Here is a 23015-nt window from a genome sequence, read left to right on the forward strand (position 1 = left end):
AGTGCGATTTTTAAAACCTGGAAGTTAAGGGATCTTTTGTTAAAGAAAAATGGACTGACCCAGACCATTAAATCTTATTGGGATTTTTATGCACAGAAACTGATTTATATAAATATGAAATAAACAGTGCCAGTATTCATGATAAAGCAAGAAACTGTAACCTATGTTTTTATTTATTCTCTTCAGCAATTTTTAAGGGCATACTACTGTTTGTTCTTACATTTTTGTTTCTCAGCATATTTTCGAGATGGCCGTTTATTTCACATGGAAATGGGATTTAAACTTCTTGCATGTAAAATGTGTAATTTGCAAATCAGAATTATTTGTTTTTAACAAATGGAAGTAAATTTGCTTCTTCTAGTAAATCTTAATTTTCGGGCTTCCTGGATACCTTAATTGTAACTGTCAGTGTTGCACTGGTCAATATGTGGAAACATATTGTTCGACCCTGCTACTTACATTTATTTAAAAGTGAACTTGCAGTGATGAGGAATTTATGAACAATATATTGTATTTCTTTTGATATAACAAAAACTAGCACATATGAAACTGATTTATGAGAACATGCTACATGTCCAAAAATAAAGACCAAAATGACATTTTGACAATTTTCTGTGTTTGTCTTGTTTTATGAACAGAATATGATTTACTCGTTGAACAGTGCCCCCCCACCCCCTCCATCATATGCTTGCTTTTTCACTGCGATTAGATGTTGTTGCTTGGTCTGTTAGTAAAACAGGAACTGTCCTTAGATGATAAATTACTCTGTCATCTTTTCTTTCTAGAGCACATGCTCTCTCTTTATTTGTGGAATAGCAAGTTGAATTGTGCCTTTGTTTCCTGATCCACACAGGCCCTGTTTTTCCCTGCACTGGAGTGGTCGCGTGAGACAAGTGAATACATCTAGAAGCTATTGTGTATGCGAACTACGTAATTATACTTTCTATCTTGTAAGCTATTTTAAGAGGAATTTGAATTTTGATTTCATTTACAGAAGCCCAGCTTCTCCCACCCCTTTTGTTGGAAGCAGTGGAAATCAATTCTCTAAGATGATATGTCCTGATTTATCTTACGCCAAAACTTTTTTTGGCAAAGTCGGTATCATGGGCCTGTGTTTACTTTCGCGAAGTATTTTTAAAGGCCTCTTTCTCCTTCTCCACATTCCCAAAAGAATATGGTGAGATGTTAAATTGTATCATCATGTGGCTGGACTTTTTAAATATGAAATTCTAAAAATTCAAGTTCTGTACAAAATTTAATTTGTATGCACTAGTACTTCGGGGAGTTGATTTTCCTTTATCCCTTATATTTGGCTATGGCTCAGTGGTTCTTAATTGGATGTGATGGGGGTAAGGGAGGAGTGGGGGTGGCGATTTTGCCCCGTAGAGGACACCTGGCAGTGTCTGGAGACATTTCTGGTTGTTAGGTCTGGATGGGAGTGGGGGGGTTGGCAAGGAGTGGGCAGAGGGCAGAGATGCTGCTGGATATCCTACAATGCTTTTGGATACCCCTCCCCCAACAAAGAATTGTCTGGCCCCAAATGTCAGTAGTGCCAAGGCTGAGAAACTGGTGCCACAGAGGACGTCATCTGTGAAGGGTGCTGTGAGTTAACCCCTTCCTGCAGTAGCCTTTTGTGCCCATCTCGAATGGAATGCTCAAACGTAGTTAAAGATGGTCTCTCAGAAATAGCACAGACCTCCCTTTGAACCTTAAAAAAAAGCCAAGCTCCTCATGGCCAACTTTTCTGGTATATAACACAGAAAGTACAGCCATATTTTAAATGAAGATTAAGGCCCATACAAGATTGAATAATGTCCTATAATACGTCACTGGGCTGACTCGAAGAAAGGACCGGGCTCTTGGAGGGCAGTGAAATGAGACCTGGAAAGAGCTAACATGCTTGTGTTCACGGATTCTCCTACATTGGCACTCTCTAGGTAGTAAGCTGTAGGTCAGTACTAAGCTGGGTCAAGAAACCCTATATTTTGATCTCAGTTCTTGGGAGTGGGAACTGCACCAGATCTTCCTGGTTGTGTAATACACTGAAATGGACGCAGTGTATACTGGGATGCAATGCTGTCTGCTCACACATCAGCCTCTCCCCGGACAATAGGGAGCCAGTTCTCATAGAGGTGGTCATTCTAATTTGCCTGAGTGCTATGAGAAACTTCCATATTTTTTGCATAAAGCATTTAGTAAGTAAGATTTCTTTAGTCTGCTTTTGCAGTTTTTTTTGGCTTGCCTCTTTCAGTAGTTTGTAGAGATTTTTGAAAATGTAATATAGCTAAGAATGCAAGAGGAGACCTGGATTTTCCTCATCTAATTTTTGTAGGTGAGGGAAATGAACAATAAGTCGATTTCCCTTGTATTGGCCCACTGACGCACGTTGAAGAGTGAGGGCTGCAAGAGAATACTGTCCAACGAGAGAAGGTATTTGAAACATAGAATCTTTGGATAATTCACCTAGAACATAGGGCATCTTCTTCATCCATTTCGCTGTAACTCTTCCATGGTCAAGGAGAACGCCCATATTCCAGTCCGAGGCACCACCTTTACTGACACTTGAAATGGGAAATGAATGATGGGCTTTGCTAGCGGACGTTGTCATGGATGAGACCATTAGAGCAAGTGGTCTAATGCCCTCAATCTGACACATCCACTTGGAGAGGCATCCAAGATGAGCCCTTTACTAAATACTGCCTTAGAGTAAATGGTCTTGTTTAACTGGTCATATTTTAGATTGGGACATTATCTCCCCAAAACCGCGGGAGGAGAGAAAATGTAATGGTCTGGGGCCAACACTTCCCACTTCAGAGAACTTGCTGTGTCCCCATGGGATCGGAGAAGTTTGTTTTTTCTCTCCAGTGCTCTCTTCCCACGTAATGTAGCACAAATTGGGATTTAGGAATAAAAAAGATCCTGCCAGAAATCCTGTGTGTTAAATAGCACTGAGGAATGCAGGTCTAAAAGGAAGTTTCTGGAGTTCATTTCACATTGCTCTGAAAGTCAGCACATGCAGCCGCCAAATCACAGTTAGCTTAGAATGTACGAGTGAGTTCTCAGTAACAGGAGCACCAAGGGTTAGAAAGTTGAAAATAGATGTCATATGATACCAGTGATAACTCAGTGAGATTTTGCAGTACCAAGAACCTACACAGACTATAAGCCAAAATGGAAGACGGTCCTGTTTCCTATGGCTTTAAAAACATTTTTATTACAATGTTTGCTACTTTTTTTTTCTTCAAACTTCTAATTAAAGTTTGTTTGGCTCTCCTAACTCATTTCTATATCGTCAAAGGAAATAGAAAAGAAGCGGCTAGGATAGCAGAAGAGATCTATGGTGGAATTTCAGGTAAAAACACATGGATTTGCTCCTAAATCTTTTTTTAAAAAACCTCTTCTAGATAGTTCATATGAGTAATATTTTTAGAGGGCAGATTTTATTTATCCTTTGGCTTTCTTTGTGTGGGTAGTTTTAAAAATTATTATTTAAAGTAGCGAATGATGTTGACTGCACCAATTTGAAGGATTTTCAGCTTTATTTTTTGCAAGTTTGTAGTTTGGTTAGTGGTTATTACTTAAGTAAATAAGGTAGTGGCATTCTAAGAGTATTTGGAGAAACTTCATTTCTACTAACCTAAAAAACGACTTATATGGGATTATTTTCTTTAATATTTTTAAGCAGACTTTAACAATGCATTCTAACAAGACTAAGTGTCCTCAGGAAATAGAATGACCAGTAAATCTGATTTAAAGCAGCAAATGTGGCGTGCTATCTATGTTTTTGTGTTGTCATTTGCAATTCGAATCCATTACCTACTCATCACTGTCAGAAAAAAACCCTGCACTAAACCCGTGTATACACGGCGTTGTGCAAAGCTCTGCAAACAAAGGTTTTTCTAAGATGAAATGCCAACATTTGAGAAAAACATTTTAAAGTCTCATGCTCTGTAGGACTTATTCTCCAGTCCTCTCAAGAAATGATTTACCTTAACTGGAGGGAATTGCTACAAAAGTAAATGGATCAGATACTCTTGTTGCTGCTGGGATGGTCACTTGATAGAGGAGTATTTATTCGTAAACAGAGTTCCCAATTTCCCTCTGTATTCTTAGTGTTCATAGGGGTTCCAGGATGACATCATTCTTGAACTAGTATCCATGTCAATTTGCACCCAGGATTCTCTTTCAAAATAGACCTGTGCAGTGTGATTGCAATACACTAGACAACTTTGAAGACACTAGATGACGGCAGTCTCATCCCCCCAAAAAATAAGACCTCCAAAGACAAAGCCTCAGAATGCTTCAATTCACTGGGGGAAATGAGGAGAATCTTGAAGTTTCAGGAATTGTCAGAAGGCCCGGAAGGTGGAAAGCAGTTTCTTTTGGGGATTACATTTGTCACACATTTCAGGGAGGTATGTTGCTTCGACTGGTTTTAAAAAAGTTTCTCTTTCATTTCGAGTTAAGCGTGATCTGAAAATCTGTTTTCTGATTTAACGTGTAAATGTGGGCAGGGGCTTTCTAAGAGTTTCAGTAACACAGGATGGATGTTCTCGTAGATCGATCCTCCTCACGGTTTAAATGAGGTAAAGTTCAGCAAAGCCCGTATTGACAGGAGTGTGTTAAGAATGTTTTGTCCTCTTGCGCACATGCATTGTGTCTTTGTCATCCTGAATTAAGTACACTCTTAAAAAGGTTCAATAGTAGTCAAAACCTACATAAACATGGTTTGGATTTAGGCCTGGAGCCATAATACAAATCTCTTAAATAGAGCTCATTCATTCTTTAGCTCATGTGTCCTCCTTTGGTCAAGCTCCTAGGATAAAATTCATTTAATTTGCAAGTTGCATGATATTATAAAGTCAAAACCGTATTTTTTTGATTATCATTAACGAGGTGGAAGGGGGAGAATAGTACATGCTAATTTCTCAGTTTAATTTCCTTTCTATGTATACAGATACGTGTATGTGGGTGACTTTGTGTGTATTTGAATACACACACCCACCCACCCACACGTATATATAATAGACAGTATATCCAGATGTGGTAAATAAGGCTTTCTGTAATTAGGCAGCAACATGCCAGAAACAGTGCTTTTCTTCTTTTGACACTGTTAGGAGTTAGATGCTGTATACTTTTTTTTTTTAAGATTTTATTTATTTATGTGACAGAGGGACAGCGAGCGAGAGAGGGAACACAGCAGGGGAGTGGGAGAGGAAGAAGCAGGCTCCCAGCAGAGGAGCCCGATGTGGGGCTCGATCCCAGAACACCGGAAGGCAGACGCTTAACGACTGTGCCACCCAGGCGCCCCCAGATGCTGTATACCTAAAGCTAGATGTCTTAACAAAATTCTGTGCCAGTCTTCAGCTCAAACCGGAAATTCTCCTCGCTGCTTACGGGTCAGACAAATGTCGGTTGGGAAAATATGTGACATTTAATCAGTAAGTTAGCTAATTGACTTAGAAAAGTCTCAGTCCAAGGTTAAATTTCTTGATTCCAATAGCATATTATGTTCCTGTAAACTATCAGCAGAGCTGTCAAAAACAAGGGGAGCATAGTTAAAAACTCAGCCAGGGCAGAGTTTAGCCTGTCATAGGTCCTGGCACGCTTTCTTTTGGAAGCTACACCTAGCAACATGTCCCTCATTAAAGATCATTTTTGGGGCTGTAAAATCTTCTGGAATTTTTTTTTTAATTCTGGACTCTCATATTCTGGAATACATCATTCAATAGGTCTTTGTGGCTTAAACTATTACATTTATTGATAACTTACCAGACTTGAGGTAAACTATGGTTGGCTGGTTTTTTGATTTTTCGGGCTTCTTTGTGTGATTGGTCAATTATATATACATATATATTTAAGTTTAAAACATTGTCATTGGCCCTTGGCGCTGCATCTCAAGCACCCACCTTCAGCCCACAGAGATTTCTATGGGCACTTTGTCCTGACAGACGTGGTATATGATTTTTCCGCCTTGGCTCATTGGGCCAGAATTGAAGCTATATTTAGTCTAGGGCTTGGTCATCAAACTTGATAAAAATAAAGTGTAGCTACAGGTTGCTCATCTGTTTTCCCGACCCTTGGGCCAGATGTGGTTCAGGATTCAGGAGTTTCGGGGATACTGGAAAGACTGCACGGTGTGTACGGTGTATATTACACAGCACTCCCATAATCAAACATTTTGATATTTCTGTTTCTGTATTATATTTGATATTTTAAACTAAGCAGAAATACAAATGAAAAAGAATAAATTGCTTAACCTGAGTCCTCACCATGCTTTGCTGCCAAAGGAGTTTGCATCCAACTTGGGGGAAAACTTGATTTTCAAAATCTGGGCGATTTTACAATTGCAGATAAGAGATTGGGGAACTATTGCACTCTTTTTTGAAAAAAAAAAAGTTTATGTGAAGCCAAATCTAAAAGATTAGTTCTTGTCTAAGTGTTAACGCTTAGAATCAGTTGTCCTTGTTCTAAATTCAGAAGACTCACCTCGATTTGATGGCCACGCCTCTGTGTGACTCAACATCCTGACTCCTTTTTCCTGTCCTTCCCCTTCCAACAGGTTTTTCCTGCTTTTGGTTCATTCTTGCCTCATCCTCTGCCTAGCTTTCTACCCTTGCTCAGTTTTGCTGGCTGGCTTCTCAAGCCTTGGCCCAGCCATCCTTTGCGTAGTGACCTCTCACAGGTGCCTGCTGGCTTTCCCAAGTTTGGACAGCCAGTCCTCAGCAGGGGCTCTGCCCACACCACCTGCTACCTTTAGCTCGGCTCTCCTGCTCCTGATGGGCTCAAGGGCACCTTCTTTCTAACACCCTACAGAAAGATGTTCGTTGACCACGGTGCATCTCCTGATTAGAACTGTGTGTTCTAGAGAGTATGCATTTTAACTCAGTTTAATTATAATATTTTAGGTATCCCATGAAATTACTATAATATGGGTTTTTGTCAATTACCTTTGTTTGACTTAAAATACCGTTAATTCTGCTAGGCTCTTGCGTAGATTTTGGTTCGAAATTGAAAGTTCTTTTGAATTTTTTAATTTGATAGATGCTGCAGGAGAAGATATTGCTTCATATAATTTTGGAACTTGAATAAAGAGAATAAAGATTGTTCCATGTGCGCCGGAGATTATAACCAGTTAGGTGGTTCTTTAAAAATAATAAACCAGTAACCTTAAATACTTGTTGGAATTAGGAAGGGGAAAATTGGAAAAAATATACTTTTAAATAGTCATAATAGGTTTTATCTTGAATACTTGGCCCTCAGACAACTATATTCCTTCGGAACCGATTTTGCTATTGAAATCTGTGGTTTTAGAAGTTGTCATGAAATTGTTATTCAAAGAATCTGAGAACTAGAGATATAAATCATATTCTGAGAAAAAGTCAAAGGCGGGGGGATGAAAAAGTACTTGAACATTTTCCATACACCTCATCAGGAACAAGTCCACATATTTGTCCAGTAAACTATCTTCCTAATGTGCTTGCAGCCCTGTGACACAGGCAGTCCGCCAACGGACTAAAAATAGGCTGCCTTAGAAGAGAATGGTTGAGTCCTACTTGGGCTTTCATTTCTTTGGAGAGCTTAGTTGATATTTCCTGAAAGGAATGGAAAAAGTCCCTAGCTGCCAAATAACTTTTATCCTTCATTTCTCACAATTAGCTCCAATTTGAAAACAAGAATGATAAGGGTGAGAGACTGCGTGTTGGGAGTAAGAAGAAGAGAACAGCAGAGCCCACCATGGCAGAGTTGCTGGAAAGGGTTTTGTGTGAAAACTCAAGGTCCTTTGAAGCGAGTGCTGGAAAACAGTGTGACTGGAAAGGTGACTTCCTTTAGAGTGGTTTTGTTTCCAGCTGGGAAGCAAAAATGAGTTCTGCTTTTAAGGTGATAACAAGTGGATTCATTTCATGCTAGGTATGGGGAGACGGTGGGTAGAGCTAAGCATCCCGGGCCAGTAAATCGGCCTGGAGGTGAGGCGGCATTGAAAGCCAGTAGTTCTAAACACTAGAGCAGGGTGTGTTCTCTAAGTCACAAAAGCTTGGAGTTTGGTGCTATTTCTGCCACTTGCTGCAAGTGGGATCTCTTCATGTGGGGCGAATGTGTTGGCATGCATTTTTGGGGTGTTCCCATTCGTGAAGCAAGTCTCTTCCCCGCCCTCCTCTCTGGAAGGCCAAGGGTGGGGGCTCCAGGAGAAATACAAGTTGAGATAAGGGGCCCCTGGCAGGAGGGGAGCTTGGTATTTCCCTCTCAAGGTGGAAGTCCGCTCAGGCAACTTGCTGAGCTGCCCCCCTGGGCTGAGCTGCCCCCCTGGGCTGAGCTGCCCCCTTGGCCTATCCTATGGGAAAAGAGAAGCGGAGAGGTGTCCTGTGGTGAGAGACAAGCCCCGGACGGCTCACCACGCCTGCTTTCATGGTGGAATGGAAGAAGACTCCGCAGGCTTGCCATGACGTCCGAGGTGTGGTGTGGGAGTCGGGGGTGTCAGAGGGTGCTGCGTTGACAGGGGACACTAGGAGAGGCGGCCCAAGGCCAATACATAGGAAGGGGGCCTGGAAGTGAGCCCCGGCAGGAAGGGCAAGCCTGCAGTGAGACCAGGAGTGAGACTGGCCTCCTCTTGCAGTGAACCGGGGTGACGTCTTCCCTTCTCTTTTCGCCACCCCGGAGGCACTGGGGGAGCTGGCACCTAGAAGGAGGAGGTGGGGACGCGTGTGAGAACACTCCTCCGTCGGCAGCTGCTTGGAGAGGGCCGTGCCCTGGGCTGGGGAAGGCAGAAGAGCAGAGGTTGTAGTTTAAAGTGGACTGCCCCGGAGACTAGTGGTTTGAAAATCTCTTTGTTGAAGCACTTTGTAAATACAGGCAAGGGCACAAATTCTAAGCGAACATCTGCATGAATTTTCACAAGGCGAATGGGATCAGGTGTCGGCTCCCAGGAGCAAGAAACTGTGTCTTCTTAGCATGGCCCCTACTCTTTGCTCTTCCAGTCAGCCCCCGTCCCTCCTTGGGGTCCTTTTGACTCCTAACAGCCCAGGTGAGTTGGGCCCCTTTTGTACGCGAGGGAAAGGGATCACACAGCACGTGCTCTTTTGTGTCTCACTTCCTTCACTCAACATTAGGTTTGAGATCTCTCCATTATATGTGTGCAGTGGGTCTTATGGGACTGGTGAGTGACAGAAGTTACTAGAAATAGGACGAAGATGTGGGTAAGGTTCCTGCTTCTCAGAAGGAAAGGGGATGCCACAGCCCACCTGGAGGTAAGTTTTAAAAATAATAAAGCCATTTCATGTTAGTATTCCAATTTCACAGTAGCAAGTTACCATGTAAACCTTGTTTTTATTTTTGAATAAAACACTTCTATAGCATACCTTCAGGTGACTCGGGTTGACTGGCTCTTCTTGGAACAAAAATAACCGAGCTGTGGCTGTGGGTTTGCTTCTTACATTGGTCAGGGTGCTGAGTTGCCCTCTGTGGATGAAGACTGTCCTTCCAACCCCAGTGCCTGTGTCCATTTCCAAGAGTGATTAGGCAAGAGGGCAACGTGTCCGAAACACAGTTCATGTTGAATGAGGTGGAGATGTATTAGAGGAAAGCCAAGGCTGACTAATTGAGGATTATATGCATTCATTATCTCATTATTGTCAGCTTATGCAAATTATAAATGTCGGAAGAGATTTAAAAATACTCCATCAGCTTTTAACTGACTCAGGAACAAGTAGAGATACAAGCACAAGATTTTTAACATGTTAAAATTGTTATCTGTTTTTCTTATAAAAGCATCACACATTCTACCAGGAATATGAAAACAGCAGTGATTATATGTGTATATAGATAAATTTATATATAAATTAGTTTCAATTTATGTATGTGTGTGTATCACACTTTTTAATTTTGGAACTAATTTCAAAGTGACAGAAAAGTTACAAGAATGGTACAAAGAATTCCCACTCCTCTTTGCCCAGAGACGCCATTCCTATTTACCCAACTGTCCTAATAATGTCCTTGAGAGCAAAAGGATCCCATGCGGGCCTTTGGATGTTGTGTTGGTTCACAGTGTCCTCGGGGTTAGATTTGGGTTATGCATCTCAAGCAGGAATATTACACAAGCTATGGTGTGGTTTTTTTCGTTGCATTCCCTCAGCACATGATGTCGCCCATCGCAGTCCATCCCGTGGCACACTGTGCTAATATCTGTCCCATCACTTCTGATGTTAACTTGGATCCCCTGGGTAAGGTGGTATCTACAATTTTGTTTCACCGTGAAATGGCCTGTGTTTCCTTTATAACTAGTAATTATTTTGTGGGGAGATAACTTGAGTCGGATTTGACGATTTTGTCTACGTTCCCCAGTTGGCGTTCTGTGAGGAAGAGCTTCCTCTTCACTATTTATATATTAATTTATATCAGTGAGGACTTAGAGATTGCTATTTTATTTGATAGGATATAATCACCTACTACCGTATTTAATTTCGATGCTCAGGTCATCCCATGTTTGACCAGTGGAAGCCCCGTGTCTTTTTGACATGTCCCATCATTCATTGTCTTCCCAGCAAGGTATTCAAGGCCCATCTTGTATTTTTCCTGGCCTGGGCCCGAAATTAGCCATTTCTCCAATACCTGTTAAAATAATATAAATATGAATAGAAATAGAAATATACATACATTGAATCACATTTTTGTACAAACGACTCCAATTTCAATCCAACCCTATGGAGTTCATTTTAGCCTTCCCTCTTTTTATAACCTCAGAGTTAAGAGAAGGTAAAAATTGAATTGCAATATAAGAAGAGGGACTACTGAAATGTTTATGGCCCGGGTTCTCATCTGTTGGAGAAGTTCACTCTGTCCTTGTGGCCTCGAGTTATTTCACACTCTCGTAATCCCATCTTTGGCGGGGTTGTGTTTGCCAAGGTCGCTGGTATAGGAAAGTCCAAATTCTTGGCACCATCCGGATCCCCTAGAAGAGGTTGATAAGATGGACCCTTTGTGTGAAATCCAAATTGTGTTACATGCTATTGGGTGAATGAAGAGCACGATTATGTTTGAAATTTTGCAAACTGAACAGGTGTTCATCCCAAACAAATGATTGCCCTTTGGCATGTTTAAAGAGGGTTACTTCTCAAATGCCCCTTGAAACTGGTTAGTCTGTTTACTAACAAGTGAGTACAGGAAAAAAAATACTCACCCTGCCATGTGTACTTACTAATCATAAGTTGTCGAGTACCTAACATTATTGATGTGTTTTATTGGCCTACTTAGAGACCAAAGCACTTGCTAAATACCAAATTACTAGACTCCCATTTTACAAGTCACGAAATCGAGGTCAAAATAATTTTAGTAACTTGCCCCTCTTGGCAGAAAGGGGTTGAGGTCGGACGTGACCCCAGGCAGTGTGGTCCCACGGGCTCTGCACTTAGCCATCACGCCCAACTGCCCGCAGGAAATTTTTGGAAGATTGTGTCATCTGAAAAACCGTACTTATTCTGCATCATTTTAACAGATACGCCTCATGACCAAAATGAAACCGAGACAATTACCTAGGGCATTGAGAACCATCCCATTTCCCCTGATCCTCCAGCCTCCATCGTGGGGTACAGGCTGTTGAGTTTTCAGGGTAGAGGTGAGGGTGGGAGGCGGGGGCAGGGGGAAAGCAGGGAGGCTCAGTGACCAGCTTTGCCCTTCATTTTGCCTTATTTAGAGCTATCAGACCCAGGTCCTGGGCAATACGTATTTGAACTAAATCTATTGCTTGTGAAAACTGCCCCCCAAAGAGTGAGAGAGATGGTCTGTGCTCCCTCTCCGCACACAGCACTAGACCAGTGGGCCGTACACTCAGTGGCTCGTCACCCTGAAAGGGGCTGGTGAGAGAGCCCGATGTGTGGTAGGAGCTTCCCTTGTCTTCCCCAAACCCCTCCCACGGTGCGTGGGCAGTGTGATGCAACAGCCGGAAGAAGACTCCAGACTTTGACTCTGAGCTCGATATGTGTTTCAGATTGCTGGGCTGACCGATCCCCACTTCATGAAGCTGCCGCCCAGGGGCGCTTACTGGCCCTTAAAACTTTAATTGCACAGGTAAGTAAACCGAAGACTTGCTCCTTTGCCCTTGCGCCATAATCAGCATCGCGCTTTCGGAGCTTTGGCTGTGGCAGAGGTCTTGCTCACCCCATCCGGGGGCCCGTGCAGCCAGTCTACATGTACATATCCTCATTTTTTATGCCCAGCACCCTCCCCCTCTTCTGGGCCTGCCTTGACCCCATAGGCAGTTTCCCTGTGAGGGGGACAGCAGATGCCCTCAAATTTTTCTCACATTAACTCACCCCGTACTCTCTCAGCGTGCCTAACAACGGCCCTGAAACCACATTAGTCAGTTACCACCACATAACAAATGACCCCAAAAACGCAGTGGCTGAAAACAACCAGCAGAGATTCTCGCAGCTTCTGTGGGCCAAGGAGCAGCCTGGCTGGGTGCTTGTGGCTCTGAGTCTCTTGCAGGCAGCCAAGTACCAGCTAGGGCTGCAGTCGCCTCACAGCTTGAGGGGGGAGGATCTGCTTCCACCCTCACTTGTGGACTTGTTGGCTGCTTCAACTCCTTGCCACAAGGCCTCTCCACAGGGCTGTGCCATGAAATGGCAGCTGGCTTCCTCCAGAGAGAGTGCGAGAGAGTGCCTAAGAAGGAAGTCTTAGCATAACCTAATCTCCAAAGTGACATCCCATCACCTCTGCTATATTCTATTCATTAGATGTGAGTCAGTGAATCCAGCCCACATTCAAAGGGAAGGAAGTACGCAGTGGGCCAAAACCAGGAATCAGGGATCACCGGGAGCCATTTTAGAGTCTGCCTACCCGGATGATACAGTATCTCAGGAGCAAACATTACAATAGGTTGACATGGGTAAATCTTACTCCTTTGGGAAGATTCATTAAAGTCCTAGTTATTAAGGCTACTTCATTTTTATTGATGACTGTATCCCTCGCACCTTGAACAATGAATAATGGCTTGGTAAATATTTGTAAAGTGAATGAACGAAAGTGTACATGCTCCACTGACTTTGTTTTAGAGTCTACATGTGTATAGAGGAGGCGATTTATTACATGTTTTTTCCACATCCTAGCTACCACCGAACCTGGCTTCCTTACCATTTTGAATTTAAACAGCTGGACGCATGGTTCTGTGTGTGTGCGTGTGTGTGTGCGTGTGCACACACACACGTATGCACACAAGCCTTTTTTTTTTTTTTACTTCCTCTTTTATGAGCTGGGTTACTTCTTAAGAAAGTAGAGACAAAAGGAAAACAGTACTGCCAGTAATGATCAAATGGATTTTGTACTTGATTTTTATGACTTGCTTATGTCTAAGCACTTAAAATTTGATCTGATTTGATTATTTTGAATATGTAATATATTCACAGTTTGAAAATTAAAATGAAATTAAAAGGTGAAAAGTCTTACATCCACCTCTTCCCTTTCAGCCCCCCACCTCGACACTTTTATTAGTATTTTTTAAAAGATTTTATTTATTCATTTGAGAGAGAGAGACAGGGAGACCACAAGCAGGGGGAGAGGCAGAGGGAGAGGGAGAGACAGACTCCCAGCTGAGCTGGGAGCCTGACGTGGGTCTCGATCCCAGGACCTGGGATCATGACCTGAGCCGAAGGCAGATGCTTAACCATCTGAGCCACCCAGGCGCCCCAGTATTTTTTTTTTAAGTAGGCTCTACACCTAGCATGGAGCCCAACATGGGGCTTGAACTCACAACCCTGAGATCAAGACCTGAACTGAAATCAAGAGTCAGACGCTTAACCGACTGAGTCACCCAGGCACCCCTTATTAGTATTTTTTAAATAAACTTTTAATTTGGGAATAATTTTAAAGAAGAGTTGTGAAGAGAGTGCAGACAGTTCCCGCATGCCCTTCACCCAACTTCCCCTGGTGCTAATATCATATATAACCCTGTACTTCAGTCAAAACTAAGACATTAACATTGGTACAATAGTGTTGACTACAGACTATTGGAATTACACCCGTTTTCCCACAGACTCCTTTTTCTCTCCCAGGCTCTGATCCAGGATCCCACATTGCCTTTAGTACTTCTTTATTTTTATTTATTTAAAGATTTTATTTATTTATTTGAGAGAGAGAGAGAGGGAGAGAGAGCATGAGAGGGGAGAGGGTCAGAGGGAGAAGCAGACTCCCCGCTGAGCAGGGAGCTTGATGCAGGGCTCGATCCTGGGACTCTGGGATCATGACCTGAGCCGAAGGCAGTCGCTTAACCAACTGAGCCACCCAGGCACCCCCCTTTAACTATACTCCATAAGCATGTTGGTTTCTGTAAACCAGTGTGCTTAAATGTGTGAGGAGCGTTCTTCAGAGAAAAGTTCAACTTTTTCTCAGCGCATGCCCACTTCCTCACCCTTACACCCTAGTGAAAAATGTATTATTCTATTTTTTACTCTATTTCACATACATCGTGGTGGAGTAAAACATTAAACCAGGAATCAGGAGCTTCTCTCAGGCTGGCTGTCATCCACCGCTAGGGAGCCTTAAGTCTTATTAATAATTGGAATTGTCTGCGTCTCTCTTTCCTCGTGCACAATGGAGGTGATTCACTCTAGATGGTCTTTCAGGCCCGTCCAGCATTACATGTGCAGAGACGCAGGGATTCTGAGAACGTGTGCCAGATGCAATTTTTTTCCTAGTGCACTGCTGCCACCTTGTGGACTAGCCTGTTTATCTTTTTTTTTTTTTTTTAAAGGAAATCATATATAGGAAAAGGACAAGATTTTTCTAATTGTATTAAATACCCAATTTTAAATCTGTAGCACGGCTCTAGAGTAGTGACGCCATATTCAGGACACAAGAGTGGACAGGACCAAGGAGGCATAGGCCCTAAGATGAAGGGACCCGCAGTCGTGGGCAGTCCCAGCGGCTGGCCACAGCAGGGATGCCCTCAGCACCAGGGAGGTCTGGCAACTTAGGTGGGGGTTTGGGGTTCAGGGTCACACACTAGGTTTTGGAAGCTTTCAACGGGCCAGTGAGGAGGCAGGAAATCAGGAGCAGAACTCCGCTCGGAGGGACCGGCAGGGACCTAACTCATTTCCCAGACAGAAAGTGGTAATCATGGGGCGGGGGGAGGGATGGTAAGGGCCAAGTTGTGAAAATCAGGGCTTGAAGTCAGTTGATCTTGTCATCTGTCACATGGAGGAAGGTGGAGCGTTGCAGGAAGAGGAGGGGGACGTGCTGGGCCTGGGTAAGGAGATGAGGGTTGGGAGAAGCCGCCGGCCCCTAGACGCTGGTCCTGCAGAGCGCGCTCCACGCAGCGGAGTTGCGTGCCCCCCCTCCCTCCTCCCCCCTCCCCCCTCCCCCCTCCCTGGCAATGCTGCTACTGCGGCTCACGGCTCATGGCTCATGGATCCCAGGAGCCCTGTCCACTTGCCTTTGTACTCTCCAGTCCAGGAGTTGCTTCCCTTACTATTGCTAATGCAGCCTTTAACCCCTTCTCTTCAAATTCTAGGGCGTCAACGTGAACCTCGTAACCATTAACCGGGTCTCTTCGCTCCACGAGGCGTGCCTTGGAGGCCACGTAGCCTGCGCTAAAGCCTTATTGGAAAATGGTGCGCACGTGAGTATCCCACCCCCACCCCGCGGCTCTGTCGGCCCAGCTGCACCTGCTAGCGTCTACAGAGATGCTACCTTCCAGACTACTACACCCCTGGGGGTGTAGGCGGGTCTGGCCCTGTCTGCGTGCACATTCCTGAGCCACCCACACACTGCGGGTCCCTCCCCTCTCCAGCCTCTGTGCCCCTGGGCGAACATTCCAATGAGGTAATTCACAAGAATCTTTGAAAATTGTGATGCTGAGTTTCAAAAGATCAACTGGAACCGAACTTATTTGAAAACAGATCTTGGGACATTGATTGGGAAACATTAAAAAGAACACAATTTAAACGAACAACAACAGAAACACTCTTAATGCAACACCCTAAACCAACAATTATTTTCATTGAGCAAAATCATCACATGAGCTTTTAGTAAATAATACATTGAAAAAAATCCAACAGAATTAATATCTTCTTTTGAAATTCTACCTTTATTTCTCTTTTTCTTTTGTATGTTTATTTTATTTTTATATTATCTTTAACTCCAGTGTAGTTAACATACAGCATTATATTAGTTTCAGGTATACAATAAGGTGATTCCACGCTGCCCTACATCACCCAGTACCCTTAGTTCAAGGCTAAGGAGTGGCTGAGCTGCTGTGTTGTAACACAGATATCACAACGGAATTGTAAAATTAAAACTTTTGAAAATCTCAGTGACATTTATTTAGTTGCAAGCTATCATTTTGTTGCTAATTTTGGTTTTTAATTTCAGTCCTTGTGTTGTTTCATGAGCTGCAACATTTTTAAGTGCTTATGGGAGATTTTCTTTGCATTTTATGTGGAAGTTGGGTTTCTACACGTAGAACTGAATATGAAAGTCTTTCTTGGGCAAAAGCGATGTTCCCGATGCCACAGTGGTCATGCATTTTTATTAGGTAGCGCTTCCTTACGTTACTACTTAGCTCACGTGTAATGATAAGGGTGAGGTTGGGTGTGGGCCATTTCCTTTTTTTTTAAGATTGATTGATTTTAGGTGGGGGGAGGGGCAGAGGGAGAGGGAAAAAGAAAAACCCAAGCCGACTCCGCGCTGAGTGCGATGTGGGGTTCGATCTCACGACCCTGAGACCGTGACCTGAGCCAAAACCAAGAGTCGGACTCTTAACCGATCATGCCCCGCCCCCGCCAGGCACCCCAGAGGGCCCTTTCCTTCTGTTGGTGGAAAAGAGCAAACAGCATCCTTTTGTAGAGGAGTGTGTGCTGGTACGAAGCTGGGAGGTTTTGTGAAGGAGAAAGAAAGAGTAAGACACGGTCCCTTGGTTTTGGCAGTCTTATGAGGGAACAGTCGATACTGTATTATTTAACATTTAAATCAGAAGAAGAGAATCAAAGAAAGTTGGTCGATCAGTAGAAAATTCCTCAAAATTGGCAGCCCTGTGGGTGCCTCAAACTCAGTGCATCTGAAACGCTGCTTATGATGTTCTTCGTGGGGGACCGGCCCCTCCTCCGGCCCGTCCAGTCTCAGAGCCCCCGCGAAACGTACTCGTGCTTTCCCACCTTCCAAACCTGGGCTCGGCCTGATCTTCCCTCTCCCCCACTAATGAATCCCCGCATCCTGCTCATTTTACTTCCGAAATAGCTCTCGTCTGTCCTCTCTTTTGTCTTGCTCTTAGAGTGATCTAAAGCACTTAGTATCGTGTCAAAATGATCTCCGTTTGTGTGGGTCTTCCCTGATAGAATTCAACCGATTCCGGAGAGGCGATTGTCTTAACCCGCCTTTGCTTCAGAAACACTGGCGCCTAATAGGTGGTCAATAAATGTTTGCTGACCTGAACTGAGAAACTTAGGAAGTCAAATTAGACGGCTTTGGGACTGAGGATGAGGATGATTCTCAGTAAAAACAAGTCAAATCAAACCAGCCCCACCCGATATTTTTCAGTAAAAATGTAAATCGGTCGGAAATCCCTAGACTGTATGAATTCACACACATTGTGCCCTGTCCTTGTCTGTCTCTGCCACCTTAGCATCTCCTGTTTGACGTTCCAATTTAACAGGGGCTATCGTGGCACTGTGGAGAAATAGCTTTTGTTGTTTCTTTTTTTTTTTTAAAGATTTTAAAGAAAATGAGCAGGGGGAGGGGCAGAGGAAGAGGGACAAGCAGACTCCCAGCTGAGCCCAATGGAGCCATACACGGGGCTTGATCTCAAGACCCTGAGATCACGAGCTGAACCAAAATCAGACACTTAACTGACTGAGCCCCCCAGGCACCCTCTTTTTTTTGTTTCTGAAACAAAGAAACTTAGGATCCTGATTATGTATCCTGAGTTGTTGAGGCAAATGGTTTGACATCAAGCCTTTATTGTCCTCCATTTCGATCCTGTCAGAGCCTCCCCACCATTAGAATGCTTTGGTTCCCTGACGTTCATTCCAATCTATTGCTACTACTCAAAGATGCCTCCCACGTCCCCGGAAGGCAGCGAGGGACACCGCACTGATGGCTATTTTCTTTGTGCCTTTGGCTTGATCACGATCTCGTCGGGAGTCACTGCCGGCACATGCGGTGTGTATGGATTATAGACCAGTAAGGACCTTTGTGGCAAGAGACACAGAACTGTGGCAAGAGAGACAGAACTGTGGGGGAATTGCTGAGATTTTTTTTTTTTTTTGCAAGCACAGATTTGAGGACCTGGTTTCTCCCAGCATTTTTGGTTCCTGCCATGTTTGTTCATGGTTGGGAGCGGGAGTCGGATCCTTATTAATGGAAAGTGAAAATAATTGTTGCAAATGCTTAAATGTTTACTCGGCCTGAAGCAGTGTTCTAGGTGTTTGACCTGTAGTAACTCCCTTGATCCACCCAATAACCTCATGAGGTTGATTCTTTTATGATCCTAGTTTAAGGAAACTGAGGCACAGAAAGTTAGTATCCCAACCAAGATCCCTGAACAGGTAGAAGAGAGGGTGCTGGGATTTGAACCCAAGCTAATGATTCCAGAAGCCATGTACTTAACCACCAAACAGGACAACTCCTCAATGATTAGGAGGCTCCTAAGAAGCTCTGGAACACCCATGAATACATTTGAAAAGCTTTCTCCCATTTTGCCCCACTTGGGATATTACGTACAGGTGAGACTTGATAGGCTACTGGCAGCTAAAAAAACGTAATACTGTTAAGGGTGTAGCGTTCCCTCCCTCATTCACCAGCCTGGGAGCTTCCTCCAGGCAGACGCACAGGAGTACACGCTTGGAAAGGGTGATAGAAAAGTGGCAAATCCTCTGGGTCTCTGCTCCCCACTAGGTCAACGGAGTGACGGTTCACGGAGCCACGCCCCTGTTCAACGCGTGCCGGAGCGGCAGCGCCGCGTGTGTCAACGTGCTGCTGGAGTTCGGAGCCAAGGCCCAGCCCGAGGCGCACTTGGCTTCCCCCATCCACGAGGCAGTCAAGAGAGGTAAACGGGCCATCCCACTGCACGCACCGCATGGGGGGGGGCTCACTCCGATGTGCAGGCGGCAGCAGTACAGTGGTCACCGTGCAAGACACAGCCAGACCTTCACCGGTAGGCTACGTGTTGCTTAGAATCCCAGAGCACCAACTTCAGAGTGCCTGAACCTTCAGGAAACACCCGTGGGGCATGCAGCCGCCCTTCTTGGGACCTGGGAACGGCTTTCTCAGATGTCACATTTCCTGGGGAGTCAGTCTCTCGGCAGCCCTTTCTTGAAGCTTTTCCTGGTGTTTTGGGGCAGCTGGCCCGGTCAGGATGGCAGGGGTGACTTCCAAGAGTTGTACTTTGCTTATGTCTCTGTCTTTACTAGAAAAGAACAGCTCATCTCCCAAAGCCCATAAAACATCAGCCAGTAAAATAAATTATGAAAGCGTCTGAAAGCCAAGGCTGATAGGATCCCTAATGGAAGATTAAACCTAACTGTCCGCAAGAAGCAATATACTCTTTCTAGATGAGCTGCCGACTTCAAGGTCATTAGTTACTGGAAAAAAGTTGCAACTTTAAAAAGCATGGCATTAGAAATCTTGGAGTTGATTCTGGACTCCTATATTCTCAGTTACTTTTGAAATGAGAGTCAAATGAGGTTTTAAAAAACTCTATGCATTGGCTAGACATGAACAAGAAGGTATCACTGACAGGCCAAGGCCATTTGTCAAAGGTCACGCCGAGAGAGCAACATTTCTGTTACCCAGTGGTGGAGTTATTCTCTTATATTGAGATAAGAAATAAAATGGGGAAGTTAGAACACTGATCTTGGCTGGTCTAATTGGGGACGAAAGTCTTTATTTCCAAAGGCAATAATGAAAGATTTGCCCCGGGTTATTAAACATGTCACTTGGTAATTTTTTTTGCAGCAGATTTTTCTTTCCTGTGCTTTTACTTTTTTCCCATTTTTTAACAGTTGAAGTATAATTAATGCACAGTACTGTATTAGTTTCAGGAGTACAAAGCAGCAATTCAGCACTTCCCTCCATCACCCGGTGCTCCTCCCAAGTGTACTCTTCATCCCCACCGCCTGTTTCACCCAGCTCCCTGCCCCCCTCCAGCTCCCCGCCCCCCTCCCCTCTGGCAACCGGCAGTGTGTTCTCTGTATTTGAGTCTGATTTTTTTGTCTTTTTTTTTCCCTTTGTGGATTACTTTAAATGAAACAAAAGGCCCAAATCTCAATGTATCTATGGTTTTGATGTCTTATACATATTTAATAAACTTCTATTGATTAATAACTGATGCTGGTCATTTCCCAAACTCCAAGTACATCCTTTAAGTTGAAGGGAAATGGTCTACTTTGGAAATGATCTAAAAGTCTTAAAAATTTTTTTAATATTGATTTGAAGTAAAAATTCATCTGTTAGTTACATTTCTATCCAAACATTTAAAAATGGATAAATATTGGGAATGGTTTGAATTACTGAAATAATTCTGCAGTACTTGGATGGTTTTATGTTGGAGTGTTTGGTATCTGTGTGCCTACAAAATATATACATGCTTATCATAAACACATGAATGCATGCGTCTCTATGTATTTTTTTTTCTGAATCTACAAGTATGTTAGGGACCCACATCCACGGAATAGAAGAATAAATAACAAATTAATTGTTTTAGATACTGTTATATTAGTGCTTATTATTTATATATTAATTTCGTAAATCTTCCTGTGAGTACTTAAATTTAACTCAGACCAGGCTCAGTTTCCTCTGCAAAGAAAAAGAAAGAAAAAAATCAAAAGGATCAGGAATTACTTAAAAACGCTTATTAGATATCCTGTATTTACCAGGCAGTTTTAGGTACTGACTAGAGATTAGTTCTGCCAACAGACTAGGTCAGTCTGAGTCCATGCTTTGACATATTGATGCTAGAATCCCAGTATAATATTTATGTATGTGAACAAATAGTTTGGATCCATAGGATCCTTATTTGTACATTTTAATGCATATTTCTACTTAATTTAGCATTTGTGATAAATCTACCTGGTTTGAGATGAGGCTTGCTTTTATGTTATCTTATGAAGAAAAGATTGGTGAAGTGATGGTAAGATTTTTTTTTTAAAGAAAGCACTTAAATCTTCAAAGAGAACAAACTATAAGCTCCCATCAATTCTTTGCTCCCGTCAATTCTTTGCTAGAAGTATTTGCTCCTGATCAAGTCCTTCGTATGCTGCAAATTAATCAAATCTGTTCATTGGGCAGCGTCTCCAAGGACAATGCTTGTCTGCATACTTCTTGTTAGCCACCGAATTTGCAAGTGCAGTTAAATATATCCTATATTTGAGGCTTTGAAAGTGCAGTTGAATATATTCTATATTCGAGGCTTTTTATTCTCAGAGGTGTCTTCCAGCTGAACCAAAATAAGGAGGTGAGACCATACATGGGTGAAGAAGAGAATGAGGGATTTGTAATGGAGAGGGATCAGGGCCCGGCCTTGCATTTGAGCTCTGGCTTTTCAGGATAATAATAGGATAAGTCGTTCACCCGTCTGCATCTTGCAGCCTCTATTTATAAACTGGTGGCTTCATTGTAGAGAGTGATTTCAGCTGTGCTCCTTAGAGCCCTTAGTCTTGTTGAAGGTACCTCAAGGGCTGCAAAGGGGAATTTAAGTGGGGAAGTATGGGCATGCTTTTCTTTTTAATGGTTTTGAGTTTGGAGTTTTCTAAGATCCACCGCCCCCCCCCCGCAAATTATTTTTCTGCTTAAAAAAAAATCTAGGTTATTTCTAAAGCCCATTCCAGATAAGCAAGTCTATTGTTCTATAAATAGTCAATATTTCCCTTACTTGAGTAAGGTTATCTTTTTTTTCCACCAGGTCATAGAGAGTGCATGGAGATCCTGCTGGCAAATAACGTTAACATTGACCAAGAACTGCCTCAGCTTGGAACTCCCCTATATGTGGCCTGCACCTACCAGAGGGTAGACTGTGTGAAGAAACTTCTAGAATTAGGTAACTTCCAGAAATCTTTTTGTGAGAGGAACCTATTAACTTTGTTGGCTTTCTATGGCTTTAAAGACAAAGTTCTTGTCAGGCTGGATAAAGTTCTGACAATATTTGATGTTGGAATGCTTGAAACAGAACTTTTCTAAAGAAATCAGTGTCTACTTCCTTTGATATTGGCTCCATTTACCTGGTATGATTCTCCTTGGTGGTTTAAGAAGAGGGTAAGGGTTTCTTTCCCATAAGTCCTAGTGGGAAAAAACAATTTTATTTCATTGGCTCCTTACAAATCACATGCCCATCTCTGAGCCAATCATGGTGGCCAGGAGAGTACAATGCGGTGATTGGCTTAGGCCTAGATGTCAGTCTATGCTGTGGTGTTGGGCTTTACTGGAAACACCTGAAACTGGGAATCTGAGGGGATGGTTTCCCAGAGGGGAATCTAGGCGTGGTTATCAGAAAGATGCCCCATAGCAAAAATAACAGACATTTGCCATAGATTCCTTTAGACCAATTCTGCTAGGATCCTTAGTAACCTTTTAATTTTTATTTTTAATTATTTTTTTTTAAAGATTTTAAAATTTATTTTAGAGAGAGAGAGGTGGGGGGAAGGGCAGAGGAAGAGGGAGAGAGATAGAATCTCAAGCAGACTCCCTTCTGAGTGTGAAGCCCAATGCAGGCCTCGATCTCATGGCCCTGAGATCGTGACCTGAGCCGAAATTAAGAGTTGGAGGCTTAACTGACTGAGTCACCCAGGTGCCCCCTTAGTAACCTTTTTAATTCTGAAACGCATATATAGAAACTGGGAGTCCAGGGAAAAGCAAAATGTCTTGAAACTATTATTTAGTTAAAGGTTCCCCAAACTTAGCTACTGACATAAAGGTAGACTGTGTACTAAGAACCTTTAAATAAGAATTTTTATCTCCAAGATTTTTTTTTGGTCTTTTTTTATCCCCCATCATTTACTACTCCCTGTAGTAGTTCAGAAATCTTTTTTTTTTTTTTT

The 23015-nt window shown here is 43.1% G+C and overlaps 1 protein-coding gene across 1 annotated transcript in view; it reads left to right on the forward strand.

The window, feature by feature from the left end:
* Window positions 1–3149: 3149 nt before the first annotated feature.
* ASB11 (ankyrin repeat and SOCS box containing 11) overlaps window positions 3150–23015 on the forward strand; it is a 25034-nt gene continuing 5168 nt past the window's right edge. Inside the window, exons 1-5 of the mRNA XM_040634209.1 lie at window positions 3150–3352; window positions 11981–12060; window positions 15500–15607; window positions 18880–19030; window positions 21884–22018. Coding sequence (XP_040490143.1) covers window positions 3172–3352; window positions 11981–12060; window positions 15500–15607; window positions 18880–19030; window positions 21884–22018 — 655 coding nt within the window. The 5' untranslated portion in view covers window positions 3150–3171. The remainder of the gene's footprint in view (window positions 3353–11980; window positions 12061–15499; window positions 15608–18879; window positions 19031–21883; window positions 22019–23015) is intronic.

Source organism: Ursus maritimus (genome assembly GCF_017311325.1).
Source record: "Ursus maritimus isolate PB19 chromosome X unlocalized genomic scaffold, ASM1731132v1 scaffold_X1, whole genome shotgun sequence".
Taxonomy (NCBI): domain Eukaryota; kingdom Metazoa; phylum Chordata; class Mammalia; order Carnivora; family Ursidae; genus Ursus; species Ursus maritimus.